Source organism: Pleurodeles waltl, chromosome 2_1 (assembly GCF_031143425.1).
Source record: "Pleurodeles waltl isolate 20211129_DDA chromosome 2_1, aPleWal1.hap1.20221129, whole genome shotgun sequence".
In the NCBI taxonomy this organism is placed as follows: Eukaryota; Metazoa; Chordata; class Amphibia; order Caudata; family Salamandridae; genus Pleurodeles; species Pleurodeles waltl.
In genome coordinates, this window is record NC_090438.1 from 304,990,984 (window position 1) to 305,017,317 (window position 26,334).

The 26,334-nt window shown below is 44.6% G+C and overlaps 1 protein-coding gene across 1 annotated transcript in view; it reads right to left on the reverse strand.

Annotated features, from left to right (window-relative positions):
* WDR44 (WD repeat domain 44) overlaps positions 1-26,334 on the reverse strand; it is a 464,168-nt gene that overhangs the window by 245,734 nt on the left and 192,100 nt on the right. Inside the window, exon 9 of the mRNA XM_069212536.1 lies at positions 13,266-13,372. Coding sequence (XP_069068637.1) covers positions 13,266-13,372 — 107 coding nt within the window. The remainder of the gene's footprint in view (positions 1-13,265; positions 13,373-26,334) is intronic.

Here is a 26,334-nt window from a genome sequence, read left to right on the forward strand (position 1 = left end):
GGTAGGAATTTTGGATTTGTTCCAAGAACTAATTTGTCTTTATGGATATGAAAGAAAGGTTCTTCTACAGTGAACGCTTGAATTTTACTAACTCATCCTAAAGGAGTGATTGCTACTAAGAAAGCAACCTTCCATGACAGAAACTGTAAAGCACAAGAATGCATGGGTTCAAATGGTGGACCCATAAATATTGTGATTACAATATTAAGATTCCACACAGGGGCTAGAGGAACTCTAGGTGGAATAACCCTTTTAAGATCTTCCATAAAGGTCTTTATAACAGGAATCCTGAACAGGGAAATATGTTGTCTGTTTTGAAGGTAAGCACCTATAGCTGTTAAATGAATCCTAATAGATGAATATGCCAGGTTTGCTTTTTGTAAGTGTAGGAAATAGCAAATGATATCCTATACTGAAGCTTTAAGTAGATCAATATTTTGGGTTCACAATAGTAGACAAAACTTTCCATTTAGCTGCATAACGTTGTCTAGTTGTGGGTTTTCATTCTTCTTTTAGAATATCCATACATTCAGATGGAAGTTATAGATAGCCAAACTCTATGACTTCAGGAGCAAAATCGCCAGGTTGAGTGTGCTGGGATTTGGATGTCTGATTTGGCCTCTCATTTGAGTCAACAAGTCTGGTCTGTTTGGCAGATTGTGATGTGGTACTACAGACAGGTCAAAAGTGTTGTGTACCAATGTTGGCGTGCCCATGCGGTTGGGAGCTACGAGTATCATAGTGAGTGAGGTTTGTTTCATCTTTATTATTAGAGATAGAATTAGGGGAGAGGTGGAAAAGCTTAAGTAAATATTCCTGACCAATTCATCCATAGAGAATTACCCTTGGATTTAGGGTGTGGGTACCTGGATTCAAAGCTTTGGCATTTTGCGTTTTCTTTTGTGGCGAAAAGATCTATTTCTGGGGTTCCCCACATTTGGAAGTATTGTTGAATCACTCAGGGTGAATTTCCCATTTGTGGACTTGTTGCTGCGTCCTGCTTGAAAGGTCTGCTAGTTGATTGTGTATCCCTGAAAGATACTCTGCCACTAATTGAATGTGATTGTGAATCGCCCACTTCTAAATTGACTGAGCTAAAAGAGACAATTGAGATGAGTGTGCCACCCTTCGCCCCCTTGTTTGCAGATAATACATTGTGGTCATATTGCCTGTCCGTATGAACACTATCTTGTATGTGATTTGTGTCTGAAAAGCTTTGAATGCTAGGAATACTGCTATTAATTCCAAGTAGCTTGTATGATAAGTCTGTTGGATTGAGTCCCATTACCCTTGTATTGTGAGGTCGCTGAGATGAGCTCCCCAACCTATCAGTGATGCATCTGTTGTAACTGTGGTCTGAGGGACAGGGTCCTGATAGGGCTGCTCCTCTGACAGCTTGGTGTAATTCCACCATTGCAGAGAGCGGTGAGTCTGGTGGTCCACAACACTAGATCCTGAATTTGACCCTGTGACTGAAACCATTGCTCAGAAAGGCACTGCTGTGGTTGTCGCATGTGCAGGCTTGCATTGGGGACTATGGCTGTACATGAAGCCATCATTCCCAATAGTTTCATCACTAGCGTTACTATAGAAGTGTGGTTGTATTGAAGTTGAGATATGAGATTGTGAAATGCCTGAATCCTTACTGGGTTTTGATATGCTAATCCTAACTGAGTGTTCAGAATTGCTCCTAGATACTGTTGTATCTGTGATGGTTGAAGGTGAGATTTGTGGTAACTGATTGTGAATCCTAAATTGGGTAGGATATGTACGGAATACTGAGTGTGTTTTTGACAAATTTGAATTGTATTGGCCTTTATAAGCCAGTCGTCTAGATATGGGAAGACATGTATGTGTTGTCTTCTGAGGAATGCTGCAAACACCGCTAAGCATTTGGTGAACACCCTTGGTGCTGTTGTTACTTCAAATAGTAGCACTTTGAATTGGTAGTGCTTGTTGCACCTGGCCCTTTTTGCAGGGTCATTCCCCAGTCTTTTTGCCTCCTTCCTCCTACTTTTTCTGACCAGTTTTTTTGGCTTTGAAACTCTGAGCACTTTACCACTGCTAAAACAGTGCTAAAGTGCATATGCTCTGTTAATTGGTTTATCCATGAGTGGCATATATGATTTACTGGTAAGTCCCTAGTAAAGTGCACTAGAGGAGCCCAGGGCCTGTAAATCAAATGCTACTAGTAGGCCACTGTAGTGTCTGTGTGTGCAATTTTAAAATGCCAATTCGACTTGGCAAGTGTATTCACTTGCCAGGCCTAAACCTTCCCTTTTACTACATGTCAGGCACCCCTATGGTAGGCCCTAGGTAGCCACTGTGGCAGGGTGCAATGTATGTTTAAGGTAGGACATATACTAGTGTGTTTTATATATCCTAACAGTGAAATACTGTCAAATTAGTTTTTCACTGTGCAAGGCCTTTCTCTCTCATAGGTTAACATGGGGGATGCCTTTACAAATCCTTAAAACTCATATTCCCTTTGAGAGCAGATGAAAATATAGAGTTTGTGGTCTCTGAACTCACAATTTAATTCTTTTAGTGAAGTTGGTTTTTATATTGTCTGTTTGAAAATGCCACTTTTAGAAAGTAGGCATTTTCTTGCTTAAACCATTCTGTGACTGAGCCTGTTTGTGGATTGTCTGTCTGGGTCAGTTTGACAGTTGGGCTGTTGTGCACCTCCTCTAGACAGTGACACAAAGGGGGTAGGGGTGTACCCTGCATATCCTGATGAGCCATCTGAGCTAGAGGGAAGGGAGGAGTGGTCGTTCACACCTGAAAGGACTGTGTCTGCCCTCACACAATGCAGTCTCCAACCCCCCGGTGTGTGTCTGGGGCCTGGCCTGGACAGAGAAGGATTTCACAAACACCTGAGACTTAGCTTTGAAGTTTGCCAACTTCAAAAGCAGAAAGGGGTATAAGAAGAAGACCCAAAACCCCAGACTTTTAGAATCGTTCTGGAATCAAGAGGAACCTCTGCAAGGAGAAGAGCTGAAGGAGTACTGTACCTTTGCTGTGTTGCTGTACTGGACTGGCCTGCAGTTGCTGCTTCAGCCAGAAAAGAGTGCAAAGGGTGAACTTTGCTGTGTATCCTGCTTGTGAAAGTTCTCAAAGGGCTTGGAGTAGAGCTTGCCTCCTGTTGGAAGTCTCCGGGTTATCAAAGACTTCAGTTTCATCTGCATACAGCACTTGGAACTGTGTGTTTTGTGCTGCAACAGAAGAAAAACCACTGCAACGCCACCAACGACGCCGCTGGCCTGCACTGTGACCTGTCGATACCGCACTGAGTCGCATTGCCCCACTTTGCACCACGACCCTGGTCTCACCGATGCTGTCATCGGACGACTTCACTGAGCCGCTGCTCACACCGCAACCTGTGAGCCCCGCACTCCGGCATCGCCTGCTCACAACGCAGACTGGGCATCCCCGACACCCCTGCTCCTGCTGACACCGTTGCTGTCTGCACCGTGGCCTGTGGACACAGCTTGTGAGGAGCACGAAGCACCGTTCCGTCCTGCACCACAGTCCCGGTCCACTGATGCTAGCACCATCGACTCCGGTGTCGTCACCAGGCATCCCTGCCTGCACCATGGCCTGTGGACACAACTCGTGAGGGTCACAAAGCACCATCCCGCACCGCTGGCTTGAGCATATCGACAACAGCGCTTCAGCAACGACGATGACGCTGCCTGCACCGTAACATGTGGGCACTGCATGTCGCATCGCCCCCCTTCGCACCGCAGCCCGGCTGCCAACCACGCCAGCACTCCTGCCTTCATCAGCCTGGAGTTCGATCTGCAATGAATGTGACTTCAAGGGCCCGACGACTCCTGCACTGGCTCCGGAACCAAAACCGTCCTGCAGATCCAAAGGTTTCACTTTGTTACTGTGTGTTATGTACAAATGCTTCACACATTGCTTCTGAGATAAGCCTGACTGCTCGTGCCAAGCTACCATGGGGGTGAGCAGGGGTTATCTGAGCGGGTATCTCCCTTATCCTGACTAGAATAAGGGTCCCTACTTGGACAGGGTGCAAACTGACTGCCAACTAGAGACCCAATTTCTAACAGTAGTGCTTTCCTGCTATGACGAATCTCAGATATTTTCGATGTGCTGGATGCATGGGAATGTGGAAATAAGTATCTTTGAGGTCTAATGCTGTCATGTAATCCTGTTTTTGTAGTAGGGGAATGATGTCTTGTAGAGTGACCATATGAAAGTGTTCTAAAAAGATGTATAAATTGAGGGGTCTGAGATCTAAAATTGGTCTTAGAGTACCATCTTTCTTTGGTATGAGGAAGTATAGTGAATATACTCCGGACCTCTGTTGGGGTATAGGTACTATCTCTATGGCTCCTTTGAGTAGTAGTGACTCCTGTTTTAATAGAGTGAGATGCTCCTGAGTAAGCCTGTGTGAACAAGGGGGAATGTATGGTGGAGTGGAAATGAGTTCTAGACAATAACTATGTTGGATAATAGACAGAACCCACTGGTCTGTAGTAATGTTGTGCCACTGTTGATAGAAATCTACCAGTCTTCCTCCCACAGGAGATGTGTGCTCTGTGGAAATGGTGAGAAAGTCACTGTTTGTTTGAGTTAGAGGACCCTCTGGAAGTAGATGGTTTACCTCTTCCTCTATAGTTGGATCCCCTGTAGAAGCCTCTAAATGGCCCTTTTGTGTAGAGGATTGTTTTTGTTGAGAAGCTGCTGTTTCTGTGGCTGATGCTTTGAACCCCCCTCTAAACTGTGGTCTACGAAAATTCCCCCTAGTAGATGTGGTGTATAATGCACCCATTGCTTTAGCGGTTTCAGAATCCTTTTTAAGTTTGTCTATAGTTGTATCAACATCTGAGCCGAATAGATGATCCTTGTTAAAGGGCATATTTAAAACTACTTGCTCTATTTCAGGTTTGAATCCTGAATATCTTAACCAGTAATAAGTACACTGGTGTTGATTGCTTTGGCTACTGTATCAGCTGCATCTGTAGCAGATCTAATAGCATTATTAGATATTGCCTGCCCTTCTGTTACTATTTGCTGTCCCCTTTTTTGGTGCACTGGTGGAAGGTATTGCAACAGTTGTTGCAGTGGAGAAGTGTGGCACAATGGTTAGAGCGGCAGACCCTGATGCAGAGATCTGGCTCGGGACCATGGTTCAATTCCCGCCTCGGCGGGTCTTGGGCTCAATTCCCTTGGACCAGATAATTCTTTCCTCAGTGCCTAATCTAATTAATGGATCCCACTCTGTAACTCTGAGCAATAGCTTGCTTAATCTCCCCAACGGCCCTGACAGCGCTTGGAAGCCTGGCTTCACCCTGGGGGTTGCCCAGGTGTGGGCGCATCACAGGGAAAAGCCAGGAGCGGTTCCACAGCGGTATGCGTACAGCGCCTTGAGACCCTAACTTGTGAGTAGTGCGCTTTACAAGTGCGAAGTTTACAGTTTGTTTCACCTTGTCCTACTGAGCCATATCATATCTAGCTAATAGAGACTGTGAGTTGGCTATCCTCCAGTGATTAGCAGCTTGTGAAGCTAGCCTTTTACTTGCTGCATCTTTTCTCTTGCTCGCATCTCCTGTGGACTCTTATCCCTCTTCCTTGCTGCGCTAATCACAGTCGAGTCAGGTGGTAACTGAGCTTTAATAAACACTGGGTCTGAGGGGGCAGTTTTATATTTTTTATCTAGTCTAGGAGTGATAATTCTGGCCTTCACTGGTTCTTTAAAAACGTCAGAAGCATGTGTGAGCATTCCTGGAAGCATTGGAAGACATTGGAATTCTTTGTGTGTAGATGCTAATGTGTCAAAGAGGAAATATTGCTCTATATGATCTGTATGCATCTGCACATTATGATAGACAGCAGCTCTGGCTATAACTTGGTTATATGCAGTAGTGTCCTCTGGTGTGGAAGGTCTAGCAGGATACAAGTCTGGATCGTTTGGAAGAATGGGATCAGGATCATATATATATCCCATGGATCTATAGCTTGCTGGTCATCACTAAAATCATTCCGGTGTGGGGAGAGTGAGGATGTGTGTGGTGATAACTGCATTTCTTATGTGGGTGATGGTGGCGGTGTGGAAAGAAGAACAGCAGAATGTGGTGATTTCGGCTGTTTTTGTCTTGTAGCCTCTTCCTGTTCTTTGTCTTTTGAGACCTTTTTTGGTGAAGTGCATCCTTTAAGGTCTTTTGAAAAGTTAATTTCTTCTTAAAGGGCATTGAAGGAGAAGAAAATATTCTTCCTGTGTCCTTTTGAATGTGTAATTTTTGCTGTTTAGCATCCATCTAAAATAGGCTGTATTCTTGGGTAGAAGTAAGATGCTTACTAATTGTGGCTTTCGACTCTGAAGGTTTTGATATTCGTGCTTAACCCGAACCGAAAAAGTCTGCTCCGAAGTTGCTGCCACCTTTTTCGGCTCCGAAGATGTACCATTTTTGGCTCGATATTGAGACAGCTGTAGCAGCCTGTTTGGTCGATGCCGAATGGACTTTGGTCTTCGTTCTCGGCACGAACCCGAAGGTTGGTCATCCGGACTTTCTTTTCGGATCCTACCATGGCCCGAAGCAGTGGAGGACCAACGACCAGTGATGGAGTCTTTCTTAGTGTCTGAGTATGGTGTGATGGGGCAGTTATACTCACGTACTGTGCCGGAGGTATGTCATGGCTATCATCATCGGAGTGCTGATCAGAGGCCGAGTCTTGAATGGAAAATGCTGCCCCTTGTCAAAGCTCTTCCTGTGCGTGTTCTTCACCGAAAATATCAGCTGTGTCTTCTGTGGACTTGGACGCCATTTCGAGACGACGAGCTCTATGGCCCCGGAGAGTCTTTTAAGATCAAAATGATCGGCATGTGTGGCGCAAGTCTCTTCTCGATGATTGGGAGATAGTCAGAGATAACACACAGAATGTTGGTCGGTGTACGTAAATTTAGTGTGACACAGAGGACAGAAAAATCAAAACGGAGTGCATTCCATCAGCCCGACATTGAAGTGCACCTTAAAAGGGCAGGAATTCAATCCTGACATTCTAAATTGGATCGAGTATAGATGGGAAACGCAATCCAAACAATACCGAGGGTATTATAGAAAGGTGGAAAAAAGTTCAGAAAAACCGAACAGAGATCCACCGGAGCAAGAGGAAACATGTCTGAACCCAACGGCGGAGAGAAAACAATCTAACAAAGGACTCGATGCCCATTCGCAATATTACCGAGAGGAGGAGTCACTCGATCCCCTGACTCGATAAAAAACAACTTGCAACCCTCCGAGCCTAACACTAGATGGCGGACATATGCAAAGCATGTGTATCTACAGCTACACATGTCATCAAACATTTGTTTTACACATGAAAAATAATGTAAACATCTTCTTTTGTAACCCTCAATCATTAGTGCAAATGATAATGAGAAACTCCGAGTTTGCAGAGACTGTGCGCTTGGGATCCACCAGTTTTTCCCAGAAAAATGCTTATTAGTTATACTGAACCTGCACTAAATAATTGGGTCTATCACTGATCCACCACTGAGAACTTCCAAAAGGTAATCTCTGGACATAAGAGCCTAAAATACATACATTCAGGTGGTTTGGCATATCTATCAGCAATAACATTTAAGTTATATGCGGGTCATCTGTCTTTGCATCCATGTATAACAATACACGCTGAATTTAGGCTGCCTATATTTTCTTTAAATAAAATACAATTATCTGTGTTTTGGAGCTGGTCTTTTAACCAGAAATACACTTCTGGGCTCTAAGCAGAGCCCTGAATCCCGTCCTATCCTTTTGTTACACCATTACTATGACCTTCCTTGTACAGCCCTTTCCTCACATCGAAATCTAACACAAGGGAGCTAAAATTACTTGCAGGATTTTTAAAGGATACGTTTCTTAAAACCTTTATTTGCCATCTTCAAATCCAAACATGCCACTTAAACAGTAAAGGAAATGGGACCCTGATGCAATCCGAAGCAGGGAAAGGTTGGGAGGTGGCAGGCTGTAGTGATGCTATCAGCAAGTTGTGCAAAGTGGGTGCAGACTGGGAATGGAGCTAAAATTTGATTTCCAAACCAGCCCTGTTTTTATGGTTCCCATTACTGTCCACAACTATACATGCGCAGTTTTTCAAACTAAGAAGTCAAAGCAGTAATAATGTCCATAATAGGCTGCCTAAAAACGTTGCTGCTGAAATCCTCAATCTCTAAAATTAAACAGATCAAAGAAAATGTTCTCCCAGATTATGACCTAACCAACCTATTTTATATCTTCATCACTTCTCTTAATGCAGGCGTCGGTATTGCACCTTAGTATTTAGTAATTTATTGCAGCTAAATAGCAATATACCATGACGAAATCATTTCAATGTGTATTTTCTGAGCATAACTACATTTTAAGATCAATCTGAGGGGATGTTTAGTGTTGTATAATTACAAATGTGCTTCAATCAGGGTGATGAGCAGTGGTGGCTTTGAAACATTAGTCTCTGTGCGCAAGAATCTTTTCAAATCATTTAATAATGTGGAGTCTGATAAAAAGAATAATTTGCTTAACTTGTAACATTTTAAAACCCCTCTAAACTGAACATTTCCGCCCTTAGCAGCAACAAGTATGCCAAAAATTGTGATGGGTAGTCAGTGGTACAGGCCCCAGTTTCACACTGGTGTCAACTAAATAAAGATACTATAGAGCCATACTGTTATAATTTCATACCATGTACACTACTTAACCCCCAGTATTCTCAAGCCGGGGCAGAATGTTTTGAAATGCTCCATGGGTTGTCAGTTTAGGTTTGTCTTCCCTGCTGAAATCTGCGGTTGCTCTGTGTCCTCCATAATAAACGCTTACCTGCTACTGGTCTTCCACTGTGTCTTCACTGCACCAACAACACAACAACTGATTAATGTTGAGATGGAGCTGTGAGTCACAATTAAAGAAGGACCCACAAAGACGTTACAAGACTCTTCACACTGTGTCCACCTTCATGAAGTTTGTCACAGGTGCCCAAATGGTATCTAAGAAGATATCCTCTTCTCCGTTAGGCAACAGATCTAGAGGACATAAGGTAATTTGCAGCACGCCCATCATAGTTACAGCTGTGGCACGCATCCATCATCGGTCCTAGAAGACCATGGAGACGCATGTAGAATTGAGACCTTCATTTCCACATATTACAATGAATTACATTTGAGTATTGTGCACCGCACAGGCGAACATAGTTTGACACTGAGGCCTGGGGTTGTTCATGCCTCATTTTTATCTTGCAACCAAGCCTCATTTCCATAGTTCAAGCAGTTTATTTGTTTTAATAGCGCCACCTGATACCGTCAATCTGCCACTGTGATAGCAATTGTTAAGTAAAAGATTGTTTTATGTGGGCGGCATTAACAACTTATTGACATCTCTGTTTCCATCTTGAGGCAGATACCTAATGCAGTTAAGTTCCTTGCTAGAGCCCTGATTCAGCTTTTGTGCAAGCTGGTCATTTGACTTTATACTGCACCCAGCTCTTCAGATGTATTCTTTTGTGTTATATGTTTAGCAAACCAACTTGATTGATGCTACAGTGACACATCGTTTTACTTTCAGCTGTCAGAATCTATAGTGACAGGCACACCTGAACAAATTTGAGATATGTCTTTTATTTTTATTTTTTTATTTTTTACACAAGTCAGTCAATACTGCGGTTACACAGTGACCACTGGGTTTTGCTGCCTGTAACTACTGTAATACACACATTTGTCTAATTTGTCTTTGAAACATTGATGGCTCATCTCTAAACTTTATTTTCCACAATATTGAAGGAACTTAAATATGCTGTTATTTTGATATCAACAATGGGTGCATGTCAATCAATAGTTTCAGTGCACACTGTATTTAGTTCGTATGTTTAGCCTTTCTTCTTCATAAAACACAAAGAGAGAGTAATGGGAGTGATACTTTCCCACACAAGCTCCCAAGAGAAATCTATGTAACCACTAAAGGTGTGGGATAGTTAGGGTTGAGGGTGGAGTTGGACCAGTGTTCCCTCAACGGTAGGTCTGTAAGGTATAATAGATAAACTGCAGATTATAAAAGGGTGAAGGGTGGCACACCACTGCACACAACACAGCAAAATATGGTGGTAATATACACGATAAAAAGTGAAAAGGAACACTCAGACACACATGCAGTGATAACTTACCCCGGAAATAGGGGCGAATGGCCTCTGGTCTGGGTAACGCCAGGGGTGGGCTTTTCCCTTGTAGTCACACTCTTGGGGGTGGGGGGGGGGATGGAGGGGTGGTTGGGGGGTAGGAGAGGAAAAGATTAAAGAGGGCATGAAGGGGAGAGATGCCAAGGATAATCAGGTCTAGGTCTAGGTAGGAGAGGGAAGGAAAGACAAGGAAAAAAGGAAAAGCGAGGGAAAAAAAGGAGAAAAGAGAAAGACAGCAGGGCAGAAGAAAAGGAGAATACAGAAGAGGAAGAGTCCAGCAGAGTAAAAAAGACATAAAAAGTAATGCTGGTATCCGGTGGGGTTACCACAGGACTGGGATGAAAGAGAGATCCAAAATGCAAGAATGACCAGAATAAAAACTTACCACTCCAAAGGGAATACCCGGTGAGAGTACCTACATGCCGGTGCCAGACCGCTCTGATGCCCAGTGGCGGGTGGGCCCGGTATTTAAGGTAGTATTGGAGGTGGAAGAGCCAATGAATGCTGGGCCTTGCAGGTTCCGGCGTTCATAATATGTTTTGTGGCAATCCCGGAAGTTCGGGTACGTCAGGAGCGCCATTAGGCTGACGCGCTGTAAGTTAAGGGCGCGTCTAAGAGGTTGGTGTAATCAGAGTGTGGTCGCTCCGATCGCGTCCCAAGTCTGAGACGCGACTGGGCGCATAGGGATGACGCGCCACGGAGTACGCGACGCGCATCCCTGGTCCCACGGGACCCTGGGAAACCGAGTCCCGTGGCGCGCATCAGCCATTCAACACAGGCATCCGTTGTAGAGACACTCTCCACACACGCTCTCCTCCCATCACGAACCCCGACCCAACTGGTACTGACAATTGAGGGAACACTGGTCCAACTCCACCCTCAACCCTAACTATCCCACACCTTTAGTGGTTACATAGCCTTTCTTCTTAGCATTACCATGCATCACCATACAATCGATCAACCATTTTTTAAATAACAGGGGTACCACCTATACACTGGAATGAATGGTATGATGCATTTGAGAAGTACAAAGGAGCTATTGGCGCATTACATTTCAGATTTGAAATAAATAAATATTTATTTTTGCTGCTGAATTCTTTGTAACTTGTGGAGGCTTCTCTGTGATTATTTCCCTCTAGTGGTAGCCTGTAAACAGAATTAAGAAAAGAGAATCTGTGTAGATCTGCACAGCCTCAACAAAGGAATTTGGGTGGAGATTTATCCCATACAAAAAACGTAAGCTTGGTGGTGATGAATGATTCTCTAAAATTGATCTAGCTTACACACACCATCAGGTGGAGTTAGAAGAGTCTTGAAGACACTTCACTCCTTTCAATTTTCCAATTGCAACATTCCAGTAGTGATACTAGCATTGTCTTATGGCATTGCAGCATTAGCTTTTCAAATTATTATGTCTGAGTTTCTAGGAAATGTACACGGTGTTGCTGTCTTCCAAGACATGTCTTTGTGTGTGCTAAAAAGTTGCAAGAACATGACAAAATCCTATACCATGTTTTTAACATTTTTGCTGAAAGAGGGGGTTACCATCAAAAAAGAAAAATGTGAGTTTTGAAAGAAAATCATTGAATTCTTCGTCCATGTTATTGCCTAAGAAGGAATTAAACCAAGGCCATGTGTGGTGAACACTGTGGTGGATTGCCCAATCCAAAAGGACAAGGTTGAACTGTAATCATTTATTGAGCTTTGTGAGTTCTACTCAGAGTTCATTCTGAATTATGCATCAAAAATGAAGGGTTTATTCTAACACGCTAAAAAAGTCTGTTGTTTTTGCTTGGGACGATGTGCATCAGAAACCTTTTGATGTATTCAAATATGAGATGACCAATGTGAAAGCACTCAAACCTTATTACTCTGATCTTCCTTGTATCATCACCGTTGATGCCAATAAGTACAGTTTGGGTGTTCTCACGCTGAAATTAAGTGTCAAAGAAACCACTGTGTGCTTTGCAGCAAGAGTGTCACAAAATTCTGAACTGCACTATTTTGGGATTGAATAGGAACTCTTACTTTGTTATTGGGCTACAGAAAAACGTGTTGCTATGTTCCGGGGAAAAAACTGATCCTCCAAAGGGATTATAAGCCTTGCATGTATATTCTCAATGCTGAAAATTTAAATAATGCCACCCTGCACATAGTTAGATTGTCCACCAAAATGCTACACTGGCAATATATACCTTGTAACTCCACTCTCAGAGCTGATTTATTTCTAGGCTTCATATTGATGAAAATTAATATCTGAAGGAAGATGATGATGTTGAAAATTATTTAACTGAAGTCACTGATGATGTGCAGGCCAGTGCATGTTCAATAGAGATGTCATTTGATGCAATCTAGTATGAAGAAATTCTAAAACGCTTGAAGACATACGCTCAAGAAGAATGGCCAATAGAAAAAAACAAAAATGTTCAAGTCCGTCTTCAACCTTTTACCAAGACAGTTGAAGAGCTGACAGTGGAAGACTATGTTTAGTTGAGAGGTGAAAGATTAGTACTTTCATTCAATATGGACAACATTTTCATTCAGAATGATCATGAAGGTCATTTTTGTTGTACCATGACCAAGAAAATAATAAGAGTTGCATTTTGGTCGCAAGCCATGGATAATGATATAGCTCTAGCAATTAAGGTATGCATCATTTGTATCACTTCTGAGACGAGATTGAAGGTGTATTCTTGCCCTTTTTGTCCAATCTAATTTCCTTTTAGACTGCAGAATGAGTATTGCTTAAGACTGTGTTCTATTGTATAAGTATTTTTCTTGTTTCCCAAACCCAAATAAAATTAAACATAATGACGTTTGACCCCGGGGCCTGCATTTTCAGCCCACTGGTCACAATGAATGTATCATAATCCACCAAGCAGCATTACTAGAGGGTGAACACAGGTGTTTTTCAATTACATTTCAAGTTTGTAAACCTTTATGTTCTTTATAATATTTCTTAGCACATCAACTAAGATTCTACCTTCACTTGTAACTGTAATTTCAATGGAACAGTTTTTTTTTTTTTAAGTGTCTAGTGAAATATAACATTTGTTTAGTGGAAAAGCACTTGCCTTCATCTCGAACACTCTTTACTTTATTCACTGCACGCTCGCCGTACTCCTCTGCAATACATTTTGCCCTTTTCACAGATTTACCAAGAAACTTTTTCAGCTGGGTCCTTGAAAAACAGACAGATGGCCATTTTGATAAACATTTAAGTTAGCATTCATAAAGGAATAATAAAAATAAGACAATGGGTGGGGAGAGGGCATTTCCAAAGTAAACAATCAATTTAACATTTATAAAGGAATAACAGCAATAGGACAACGGGTGGAGAGAGGGTATTTCCAAAGTAAATCTGCACAAAGTCAGCAACTATTAAAATCAAAGAGTGGTTTTCAAGACCATAAAATACTGATGCTCTCTAACTAGGGAAATTAATTTGTAGCTGTAATTTTGTGGTTTTGAGTGCACTTTTGAGAGGCGCTAGAGTTACAAGGGATAAAAGACTGCTAAGAGGCCTTAACAACACATACTGGGTAACCTGAGGAATGGGGACTTTTAAATTTGCAATTTAATAATTCAATCTGAAATTCATGGCAATAGGCTTTGAGGAAGCAACTACTGTATGTTAATTGTGACTATTCCAGGTTCATGCACTATGCACAGAGTGATTGGAATTATGCAATATTTGCATCACAGCATTATTAGCATTATCATGGGTTTGCCACATAATCCGTCATCCGCCGTATAATCTGAAGATTTCTACAAAAAACAGTTTCTAGCTCAAATGGATCACAAGTGACGAAAAACACGGCAACACATGTTGCCAGGAAAAGGAAGGCCCTTGACAAAGGTTAACTGGTCTTGTTTACGTTGCTTATTGCAACTAGTACATGGATAAAAGCTTTGGTCAGACGATGTTAGTGCCAAAATAATAAAGTAATATAAATGCAAAATGTGCAGCCTTGAGCTACATAATTTGCCTATTTATGCTACATAAAAATTAGCAAATGCTGCCACATAATTTGGTCTTCCCATGCACACAATTCCATTGAATCATAACTCATACTCAAAGCCTACAAACAACCCACAGGCAATCTTCAAATACTACCGTCTATTAGAACAATTTATGCAATCAAAAAACAATTCAGAACTCTTAATACACTAGGGAGGAGGAAAGAGTGTCATACGTATCTAGAAAACACTTGAGTTGAAAACCTATTTTAACTTGTTTTGCAGCATAAAGCTATTCTAGATTTACATTTTGTGCATCGACTGCAAAGCAGTATTTCAGTCATGTTCGTGGGCATGAAGAATAAGCACTAGCAAAAAGATTTTTCAGTATTGTCTGTTATCTTAAGGCCCACTGAACTGTTTTAGTAGTCGCAAAGTAAAGATTTCCAAAGTGTGTGAACAGATGACAGACTGCCCTTCATGTGTCTGATAATGAAACATTACAAATACATTAGTCCACTTTTTTACTGTCTTAATAAAGGTCTACAAAGCCAATAAGTCTCGACTATGGGACCTACTGTCTTTACCAATGGTTTTAGTCATGCTGTATAGCATTCCTAATGCTGTGCAGCACACCTAAAAAAAAAGAAAACAGAGAAATAAAGACGTTTTTGCTATGCCTACAGATTGAAGCACTTTTGTTTTGTTACTGTATACTAACAAAAGTTGGATCAGTTAAAAAAAGAAAAAAAAAGTAGCACAAGTGGGTGGGGGAAACAACAAAGGTCAGGGGTAGCAAAACACGAAAACAAAAGGAGAGCAGATAAAGCACACAGGGCAGGTGGAAGCAATACCAATGGTGCAGGAAAAGAAGTAAACAGCAAGAGAGATACGTGAAGGAGGGAAGCAAACTGATGAGAGAGCAGAACATGAAACTCTGGGCAAAAAGCAGCCAGGTGAGAAAGCAATGCAGATTGGGAGAAGCAAGCAAGGGTGACAGCATCACATGGGTAGAGAAAAGCACACAAGGGAGCACAAAAACACTAACTCTCCTGGAGTTCTTAAAGAAAAGGATGGCGCCAGAAAAGTGAGCTGTGGAAGGACACAAGTATAGTATTAATGCTCTAGGGAAGAAAAACACATGAAGAGGAAGTAAAGCCCAGGGACAAGTACATGAAGAGAAAGCAAAGCCCACATAAGAAAACAAATAAGAGGCAAGCAAATGAAAGTGACAATAAAGCCAACCAACGGTAAGTAATCTAGGCCCATTTTAAGGCAAAATGACTCTCAGCAAACGAGCTGCCTATTAAGCGAGACCTAAAACTTGCTAGCGAAGGTTTATCATACATGAATGTACTCAACTCTCCATCTTGCATCTGTTCTCTTTATGACTAGCTTTGCCAGGAATTACAGAGCATGGGAGAAGTGAGGATGGTGTTTTTCTGATGGATCTAGTATGGCGTAAGGAATAATTAAAATATTTCCCTAACAATCAAATTATGCTATGCCTTTTCTGACACAGATTGTGGGATAAAAATTAAAGATGGAAATTGTAGTTAGATTTTTTTGTAATCTTTCGTAGATGCGTAACACCACCTTGAAGCAAGGTAATTAAAGTATGACTGTTGATCTTCAATTCTCTGAATATCTAATAAACAAGACACCTTTAACATCAAGTGTTTACGAACACTGGGGGTGTGGTTAGCCAGCCATTACGGCAAAAGTGTAAACTGCCAGCTCTGCATCGGCCCGTAACTAATCCTGCTTAATCTCCCCTGTTGAGTGCCATTTGCCCTAAGCATTAAAGGCGTGAGACGACAGAATGTTTTTTTGGGGGGGTAGCATTTCTGTAGGTGAGCCCCCTCGAACACCTACCTGACACCAGTGAGTGCTCATAGGTCGTGAGCCTACTCGCAAAATGGTGGCCAGTACAGGAACAGTCAACTGGTAACAAGGAAAGTCTTTGAGTGGCAAGTGCCATATACCCAGCGATGCCCTTGTGATTGGCTCCTGTTCTGCCTGAGTCTGCCTAGGGAACACAGCGGTGGGGGAAGAGGGAGGGGGTGGTTACTTCTGACTCGGCTTGCTTGAGGTCTGGGATAGCAACAATGGGGGGCTACGCCTGTAGGTACAGACTGTGCAAGTTGGGCGTCGAGTGGCGTGGCACGAGGACGAACACCCGAGTGGTCTCTGGCTCCTGCTTGGGAAGGGCAGCGCTAGATGAGTGGCATGAGGGTATACGTCTCTATCAAGCGAGGTGGGCGTGGGAAGACACCTACTGAAGTGTCGAACATAGGCACCTACCATGGGCAAATTCAGAGTCTAATCACAGGAACCACGCTCACTGCCACCGGATTCGCAACAAGACATGTCTCACCTGGAGGCTTTACTGGGCTCGTATCCACCCACTTTGAAGAGTACCCTGGATAAGATCTTAGGAGCCACAGAAAATCTGAAATTTACTCTCCAACATGAAATAGGAAAGGTGTCTGTTGAATCGGGATTGCTCGGTGCAGACATCAAAAGCTGGCTACTAGGGTGCATGACAATGAGACTTCCCTGGTAGACTTGCACCCCTGACACCAAGCCATGAAAGCCCAACTTACTCACCTATCGGATCGGGTGTAACGACTGGAATACAGAGCGGAAGACACAGAGGGACGCAGTAGGTGCAACAACACGTGCGTCATTGGCCTCCCCGAGGGAACAGAGGGCCCCAATATGATAATCTAGTTGGAACCCTGGCTGAAAACGGTGGTGGCCCCGGCCCAGCTCACACCTTTCTTTGACCTCAAATAGATGCACTGCTGCAACACAAAGCACAAGAAGTGGGCCCCTTCTAGGTTGACAACGGTCAGGTCACAATGTTCCCAGACTTCACTGCATTGGTACAGACCAAATGAGCCTCCTTTTTGGAAGTAAAATCGGTGCTCTGAGAGGAAGTGAATCAGTGCTCTCTTATATTCCCAGCTAGGCTTAAGATAAAGTTAGACGACCAGTCCCACTTCTGCCTGACCCCAAATGAGGCTTGGCTTGAGGCTCACAGATCTAGGACAGACAAAAATCAAGCTGATGCAGAGGCCCCTCTGTGGGAGGCTGGCTCTGTATATACTCTACCAAAGTAAGGTACAGCGTGCACAGAGTCCAGTGGATCACCAGAGGCTTTACCAAAGCTAATGTAGATAATACTAATGCTCTCTTTTGTGGTAGTGTGGTCGAGCAGTTAGGCTTGTCAGAGGGTAGTGCTAAGCATCTGTTGTACACACACAGTCAAGAAATGAGGCACACACTCAATGACTAACTCCAGGACAATTTTTTATGCATCACAAAATTTACTTTGTTACTTTATTTCTAGAACCAAAAGGATCTTTGATGCAGATAAGTAAAGTTTCAAGAATGTATCACTTTCAAATCTCAAATGCACTTTGTTTAGAATTCACAGGTAAAACAGTTTATAGGTAAGCAATACTTTTCAATTTCAAAAGTAGACAGTGCAATTTCTCATAGAAAGCAATGCTGTCCTAGGGGAGGAAAAGTAACAACATAATTTGCAGGTAAGTATGCGACTTACGATTACAGTCTTCGGTAGTTAGAGTGTCCACAGAGCAAAGTTTAGGAAGACGCCAAGGGTGCACCACCAGCATCACAGGGCCGGACAGGTGCAGAGGTCAAATTTGGTGTTGGGTGCCCAGTGGAATCCTATGGAGACAAGGGGCACTTAGAAAGAAACAGCTTGCAGGTAAGTACAAGTGACTTCAGGGCACAGACCTGGGGGGTTTATATCCCTAACAGGGGGCCACAGGTCAGCACCAACCACACCCTCTGTAGCACAGGGACGGCCAGGTGCAGGGTACTCACACAGCATCGGGCGTGGATATGGGGGAACCCCGGGGGTCACAGAAATGATGCAGGCTTGGTCCAAGGAGTTAGCTGAAGGAGACCAGTGGCTGGACAGGTAAGTGGAGATCCCAGTGGACGATGCTGCACCATCGGTTGGGGTCCCCAAGGTGAGGAGGCTGGGATGCAGGGGTACCTTTAGGCGTTAGGAAATCTTTATCGGAGTCGATCACCGTCAGGGGGGTCCTTTGGATTCAGGCTGTAGGCATTATCGTGTTGGTCAGGAAGTGTCAACCCAGGGTGGATTTGAGGTCAGAATCGCCCGGGGACCTTCTCTGGACCCGTGGGCCACCTCGACACTGGTCTGTGGCGTCGGGTGCAAAGTGGGCAGGACTCGCGGATCCGGGGTGGATTCAGAGCGCTGTCCTCAAGAGATCTTGGTCCTTGCATAGGCAGGCAGACCTCGGTGTTTGAAGAGGTCGCTGGCCATGCAGGATGCCTCACCTTTTTGTAGCAGGAGTCTTGAAGCTGCAGACAGGCCGGCAGGGATGGGCCAAGTCAGTTATCGTCTGGTGTCTTCTCTGCTGATGCAGCTCTTCAGTCCTCCTTCTTTTCAGGTCACCAGGAATCTGAAGAGCAAAGTTCAGGGGTGCCCCTAAATACTAGATGTAGGGGCATTACAGAGGTCAGTGGGCAGTAGCCAAAGGCTAGTGTCCCTGGGGGTGGCTAAACCTTTCTTGTGCCCACTGCCTTTGGGGAGAGGGGCACATTCCTAGCCCTACTGGCTATCCTCCTCCAAAACGAGGTGGAGGATTCTGCAAGGAGAGGGTCACCTCAGCTCTAGGCACCCTACGGGTAGGCCCAACTGAGGTGGTCATTCCTCCTTGTGTTTACTAATTTTCCCGCCAGACCTGCTGCCAAAAGTGGGGCTTGGTCCAGGGGGATGGGCATCTCCAATAACTGTAGTGCCCTCGGGCAGTGTAACAAAAGTCAGGGGCCTTTAAGGCTCACTGTCAAGTGTTGAAGTTCCTGCGGGGGGAGATACGCAGCTCCACCCAGAGCAGGCTTTCTCCCTGTCTAGAAAGACTCTCACCCCATGGGGTCAGAAACTTGTCTGTTAGTGGCAGGCTAGAACAGACTGGTCAGCCTTACACTAGAGGGCTGGGTGAAATACAAGGGGCAATAAATCCAACACTGGCATCAGTGTAGGTTTACTGAGCTGAGAAGTTTGATACAAAACTTAACAGACTTCAGTGAAGCCACCATGGAGCTGTGGAGTTTGTAATGACAAACTCCCAGCCCATGTACTCTATATAGCCACATTGCACTTATAATGTCTAAGAATGAACTTAGACACTGTAGGGGCATATTGCTCATGCAGCTATGCCCTCACCTGTTATATAGTGCACCCTGCCTTAGGGCTGTAAGGCCTGCTAGGGGGGTGACTTACCTATGCCACAGGAAGTGGTTTGTGGGTATGGCACTCAGAGAGGGATGCCATTCTCCTCACCAACACATACAATCTGCAATGGCAGTGTGAATGTGTATGGTGTGGGGTTCCTTGGAGTGGCACAATACATGCTGCAGACCTTCCCTGGCCACAGGACCCTTGATACCACTGGTACCTTTTATATGAGACTTTACTGTGTGCCAGAGGTGTGCCAATTGTGGAAGCAATGGTACAGCTTAGGGAAAGACCACAGCTGGTGGGGCCTGGTAGTAGGATACCAGCACACACTCAGTCAAGTTATCAACAAGTATCAGGCAAAAAGTGTGGGGGTAGGCGGTGTACTGCCACTAGGGGCCAGCTTCCTACACTCCTCTTCCCCCCAACACCACCAGAAGCGACGTAAATCAAGAGGGCACCTCTGGGCGAGACACTGAAGCCCACGCAGGCTCAATTTGAAATGAGTTAAGTGGCAGCGCTATAGGCTGCAGCGTTACTGACTGAACCTGGGACCTCAGATCACCAGGAAGACGCCACGGATTCCAATTCACTTCACATCGAGGGCGATGGGCTTCTGGAAGTCACACTCACCACCCCCTCAGAAATGCCTTTTCTGCCTGGGCTGATGCGGCACTGTGAATTGATTGACTGTCTTTGACTTTCTCCCCCTTTCTAGTTACTTTGGAAGCTCAGTAGTGAGACTGATGTGTGGTATTCCTCCTTTTTTTGACTTACACGATTTGGGTGGCTGGCCATTGCTGGACTGCTCTGAGGAAGGGGAGTTGGCATGTTTGTCTTTTTTTGGTGGCCTTTTCTTTCTCTGGAGTGCAGCTGCAATGTTAGGGGGTGCTAGGTGTGGGGAATGGTTGGAGAATAGCCTTTGCTGGTTTGAGGAGTAGCAGTTTCTATGGCTCACACACTACACGTCTACAAATTGATGACATGGAATATACGTGGCCTGGGCATAGTGACCAAACGGCACAAAATCCTGACATACCTTAAAAGATGGGGGGTGCATGTCGTCTCGCTTCAGCAAACACACCTCACTCTTGCAGAGTCTGGCCACCTCCAATGGAGGTGGCGGGGTCAGCTACATGCTACCATATACTCAGCCTTTGCGGGGGAGGCCTTGATTTTGGTGCGGGCTCCTTTTGAGGCTACCACAAATTATATTGATAAAAAGGGCTGTTACGTCTTAGTAGAGGGACAACTCTGTGGCCAACCTGTGGTCCAGGGTAGTATCTATGCGCTGAACCAAGAACAGGTCCTGTTCTGTCACACTCTGTCAGCGAGGCTCACTCACTTGACAGGGGGGAGGGCATGTCTCATTGGTGGCGATTTTAATTGTCCCCTTGACGCCTTGACGTGGTCAAAGACCATTCATCTCCCCGCTCCAAGGGGCCGCGTCTCTGAGTGGCTGTGGCTTGACTGCTTGGCTCACTCAATGGGGCATGGAGGACCCTTGGAGTACCCAACATCCGAAAGATAGACTACTTTTTCTACTCTGGCCTGCACCAAGGTCACACTAGAACTGATAGTTTTGTGTGCACTAATCACTTAGCGGCTACATAACATATACTGAATATCTGGCCTGTACTTTATCAAACCATAGCCCCTTCCTCCTGACCTTGCGCCCCATACATGAACCCCCTTCTCATACAGACATGGAGGCTCCATTCAATGTCCCTGGAAGAAGCCCCTTTTAGGGACTGCCTAGCTGACAGGCTTACAGATTATTTTACCTCCAACTCGGAGACAACATTCAGCAGCAGCATACAGTGGGAAAGGCCTTGAAGGTGGTGGTGAGGGGACATTACCTAGGACAGTCAGTGGGTAGTCAGCGTGAATTGGAACAAGAACTTAAGAAACTGGAAGATGAGCTTCATATTCAAGACGATCAACAATTGGGAGACCTGAGACACTCCTGTGGCTACTGGAGGCACCTGAGTCACACAATGTGGCCTTGGAACGGCTTGATGCCAGGACTATAAAAATAATGTGATAAGAGCCCATGAAGAGGAGGGGAAATCAGAGAGACTCCTAGCTTGGTTGATCCGCCCAGAGAGCAGGGGTGCCCCCCTCACTCACCTTAACGGCAGAGGGGGCAGTACTATTTCACTCTTCCTCCCAACACGTTGGTTTGGACCCTTTCAGCGTAGGAGCAAGAAACACTAGGCCCTCCAGTAACGGAAATCAGGGCTGCTATTAAGGAGATGGCGACCGATAAAACGACAGGTGCACACTGCCTGCCCTCGGAGTTTTCTAAGGTGTTTGCTGGGGTATTAGTGTAGAAACTGTCTGAAATGTATGCAGAGGCTTACAAGACGGGGATTCTCCCAGCGACAAGGGAGGGGATGGTAATACCCTTGCCCAAATCCACCTTACGGAATGTAACGGTATAAGATTTCAGAGCCCTTTCTATGCGGAGTTCAGATTTTAAGATATTTAGTAAAGTACTGGAAACCTGCCCGTTGCCCCACATGCAGGAACTGATCCATGGCTACCAAAACGGATTTATAACATCCTGTAATACCTCTTTTAATCCCTGCAGTAATCATACCTGTCGACTTGGAAAAAGCATTGACAAGGTACAATGGGATTTCTGCTTCGAATGGGGCTTGGCACTGCCTGGGTGAGATGTGTAAAACTTCTTTACGCTCACCCAACGACGAGGGTTAGAAAAATGTGAACAATTTCTGCAGCCTACAAAAACTTTAGAGGCACTAGACAGGGCTGCCCCCCTTCACCCACAATGTTTGCCATGGCTACTAAACTGCTGACAGCAAGGTTCCATATGGAAGGGCGGGGCAATACGCTTAAGGGCTCTACCCACATTATTTCACTGTATGCAGATGATCTGCGTACTTATCTCCGAGATACCCCTCAGGTGCCCCACTCCTTGAGGACTTCGGCCAATGCTCGGGCCTTAGGGTGATCCGCAGCAAAACCTGTGTGTTCCCAGTGGTGGCTGGGGTGGACCGCCCCACTTGATATACTCTGGGCCCTGCGTACCTTTAAATACCTTTTCATCCAGGTATTCCACGACTTGGCCGACCTCTGAAATGGGAACTTGGGGAAGACTCTCCGGTCCCTGAAGTCCCATGTCTCCTTCTGGAGCTCCCTTACGGTGCCCACCATGGCTTGAATAGCACATTTTAAAATGGTCATGCTCTCAAGACACGTTTACTTCTTCATGAACCTCCTGGTCAGAATCCCAGTGACCTGGTTTCGGGGACTTGATGCACTTCTCCAGGAACTAATCTGAGACAGGAGACGCCAGAAAGTCACCTTGGCTACCCTCCGCCGCCCCCTCCTAGAGCGAGGATTGGGACCAGACTTCGAGTTGTATTACATTGCGGCCCGACTACAGTGGATCTCAAGGTGGCTCGATGGAACAGGCCTCTTGGAAATTGGCCAGAGGGGCACTGAGCCTAACCAGGATCTGCTGCTGACAAAGCTGTTACGCCTGTGATGCGGACTCCTAGTCCAAATGTCCTGCTGTTCTCTGCCTTGACCTGCTGAAGATGAGTGCTGTGACGCACCGGGGTGCAAACACCTTACACTCCTGAGTTCCCCCTTCCCCTTGGTGGGCCTTCCCCATGGTGAGCATCTGAGCTTCTTTACCACAGGGTAATAAGACTCATGGACTGAGGCGGGTCTGGTGACCCTTGGAGATTGCTTCTGGATGAATGCCGTGATCCCATTTAGTGAGCTGGTGGAGCAGGAGGACCCACCACCGGGTCAATTTCTCACTTACAAAGCACTTGTTCGCACTTACAAGACTGAGCGGCACTGCAGAGGTGGAGACCCTGCTCATGCAGTCCTCCAGGTTCTCTTGATGCAGGGCTTCTACATTTGATGGCCTTTCCCTCCCTTTTCTGCCTGACTGTTTTCCCCCTCCCCTAGGGCCATGGCAATCCTTTCCTTCTCCCCTTCTTTTCCTTTCCTCCCCGGATGTTGCTTGCACACTCAACCACGAGATTCCGACACGGTTCTAGATTACACGTAACATAGAATGCTCTCTTGCTATTGTTTGTATGGCATACAGTTCTGCTGAATAGGTGGCCACACCACTACTCCCTGTGAGATTTGATTGTTATGGAATGGTTGGCGAGGCCCAAATTATCTTGTCACCACAATGTATGCTTGGAAGTGCTTTACGTGACTGAGGTTACTAAACCGCCTTCCAGTGTATTGATCTATGGTGTCAAATAATGTGTTGATGTGATTACAGAAATGCCAATAAACAAATGTATTAAAAAAGTGTTTACAAACACTGACAACTGCAGTCATATATTGTTACAGGATGTTCAACACATGTACTTTCCACTGTTGTTAATCTTGCAAAATGATGTGTAATAACTGTAAAATGACAGGCTGGTGCTATACAAAACATCATAAATAAATAATGAAATACACTGCACATATGTCCCAAAGGCATGTGGGCACAATTGGGCAGAGGGTGGTTAAACATGTATAATATCTTCAATAAGGGCATGTATGACTGGAATTCACAATAGCATTCAGCTGTCTGTACACTTTATAAATATGATAATGCTGTTAAGTGGACTCCAAATAATGCATAGTTAAGTGAGAATCTGACAAATGTCAGCAAGTATTAAGGCAGATGGTGGGAAATGTGGTAGGCGGTCTACTTGAAATTAACCCCCAACACTCTGAACAGTTCTTTGTGATGCGTTAGGAGGACCTATGCATTTCTGCCAGAGATTCAGATACCTCTGAAGTTGCGAAAGTGAAAAAATTGGAAATATTTTCAATCTGTGAACATTATTTCTTGCTTTGAAGGGCTCTTAAGATGGAGAGTGGAAAACAGAAAGCGGGGAGTGGCAAAACTACTTTTGCTTTCTTCTAAACTTTGAGGTAGAAATAGACATGAGGACTGTCTCTGGTTTCTCACTGTTACAGCTAAATGCTGATATCTTAATGTTCCACTGAAAGTACAGGTGTCTGGTTAGAGTTAAGGAGTTAAAAATCTCCAAAGATGTGATGTGTTGGCATAAAGTTTTGTTTCTCAAAACAATTGTACCTGGCTGAATAGAGGGCGTTCAGGTTTATGGAAGAAATTGTCTTGTGGCAGATGAACTGGAAAGAGAGGAGACCATAGATCGGAGCATGTAGGCCCTCGTGCTCTGCATAGAGACCGGATCTGAGACCTTTATTTAACCAAAATTCACTGTGCTGTCTCCTGTAGAGGCTGGTTCTGGTCATTGCAGCTCAGACCAAAAATTAACCGGAATGCAGAGTTATCTCTGCAGTATGGAGAGTGTCTTTGTTGGAAAACAAATGTCAACAGTATTGTAACAATTCAATGGGAAATTACCTTCAATATGACCAAGATAAGGTACAGTAAGGGAAGATAGTAAGATTTATTCATAACACAGTAATTAAAATAGTAGGTTTGAGAAGCTGTTGAAAGGCAGCAAAGATCCCTCTAACAAATTAATGACAATTATATGAATCTTTCAACTTTGCAGACTCAAATACAGTGTATCCAAAACAGGACATATGTCAGATGGTCAATTATTTGCTGCCTATCTCTAGTTCTCTTCTGTAGGTTGAGACTTCATGCCATGTACTGCATATATGTAGTAATTATGTAATTGGCTAGTAATGCCACTTTGCCATTTAGGAGAATTCATGAAACGATAGATCCTCAAAGTATGTCGGAGGTGATAAATATCAGACAGGGACTGATATTGTAGTGGAAAGGGCCAACAGATCACCCAGACTGGCAACCACTACTGGGAGCGCCACCAAGGCCCATCATATCTAAGATCATGATTTATCTTGGCTGAAGTGCCTTGCAGTAGGCCTCCTGCTCAAAGGACCCCAACAAAGGTGATAAAACTAAAGTGATATTTCAGATTTCACCCAGGTGGTGCAGAAACGCAAAGCTACCTTCAATACGATTAAGCAACGATTGCGAGAACTACATATAAAATATGCACTGATGTTCACGGCCAGACTGACAATTATGACAAGCGCAGCAAACAACTTTCTATACTAACCCTGGGGAAGACACAGAGTTTCTTGATCACTTTCAAAGAGACCCAAGTGCCTACAGATGACTGGATAGAGAAAACCAAGGCAGCAGTGCCCTAAACACTGCCAATGGAAGCATGCGGCAGGCTGAGGCACCCTCCAGATATCAAACCAGAAAGGGCAGAAGATGGTAGGTCCTGCAGTCCTGACACATCAGAGGATATCACAGGTGAAACTGAGGCTAGTGTGGATTGGATTGGAAACCACTCCGCAAACTGCAGATTAATTCCTCAAACGGTACTTGTCTTGCATTCAGATTGCTTGCCTATCCCACTCCTTTGGGGAGCATTGCTCCTGAGATAGGGCTAGGGCAGCTCCCGTCCCCTCCTCACCGAGTGGGCCCCAGTGGGGGCCAGTATTAGTGAGGGGGGGGGCGACAACTCTGACAGCTCTCCTCAGCCCCCTCCCACCTCCCAAACCAACAGGCTAGGTCTGTAGGTAGAGACACTCCATTCTAAAAGACTGACATAATTAGCTACAACAGCTATACAACATGTGATAATCCCTCAAACGCAAGTGTCTGAAGTTTCAGTTTTCCGCCATGAGCATCATGTTACACAGGTTTGAGTTTAGGGATATGTTAATTTGGTTGAAATATGTTTAAGTACATGACATGGAGTTATGGGGAGGGAGTGCTAAACCTGATGAGTACTGCATCTCCAAATACCCACACGGCCTGAGCCTACACTCCAAGCACCTATTCTCCTCCATCCGCCCTGCAGATGACCCCTATGACGGATGGTCTGGTAGGCAGATATCTCTTTGCCACATTGAAAATTAAGGGGATGGGTAATTCAATCAAACGATACAAAATACATGCACAGATGAAGAGAAGA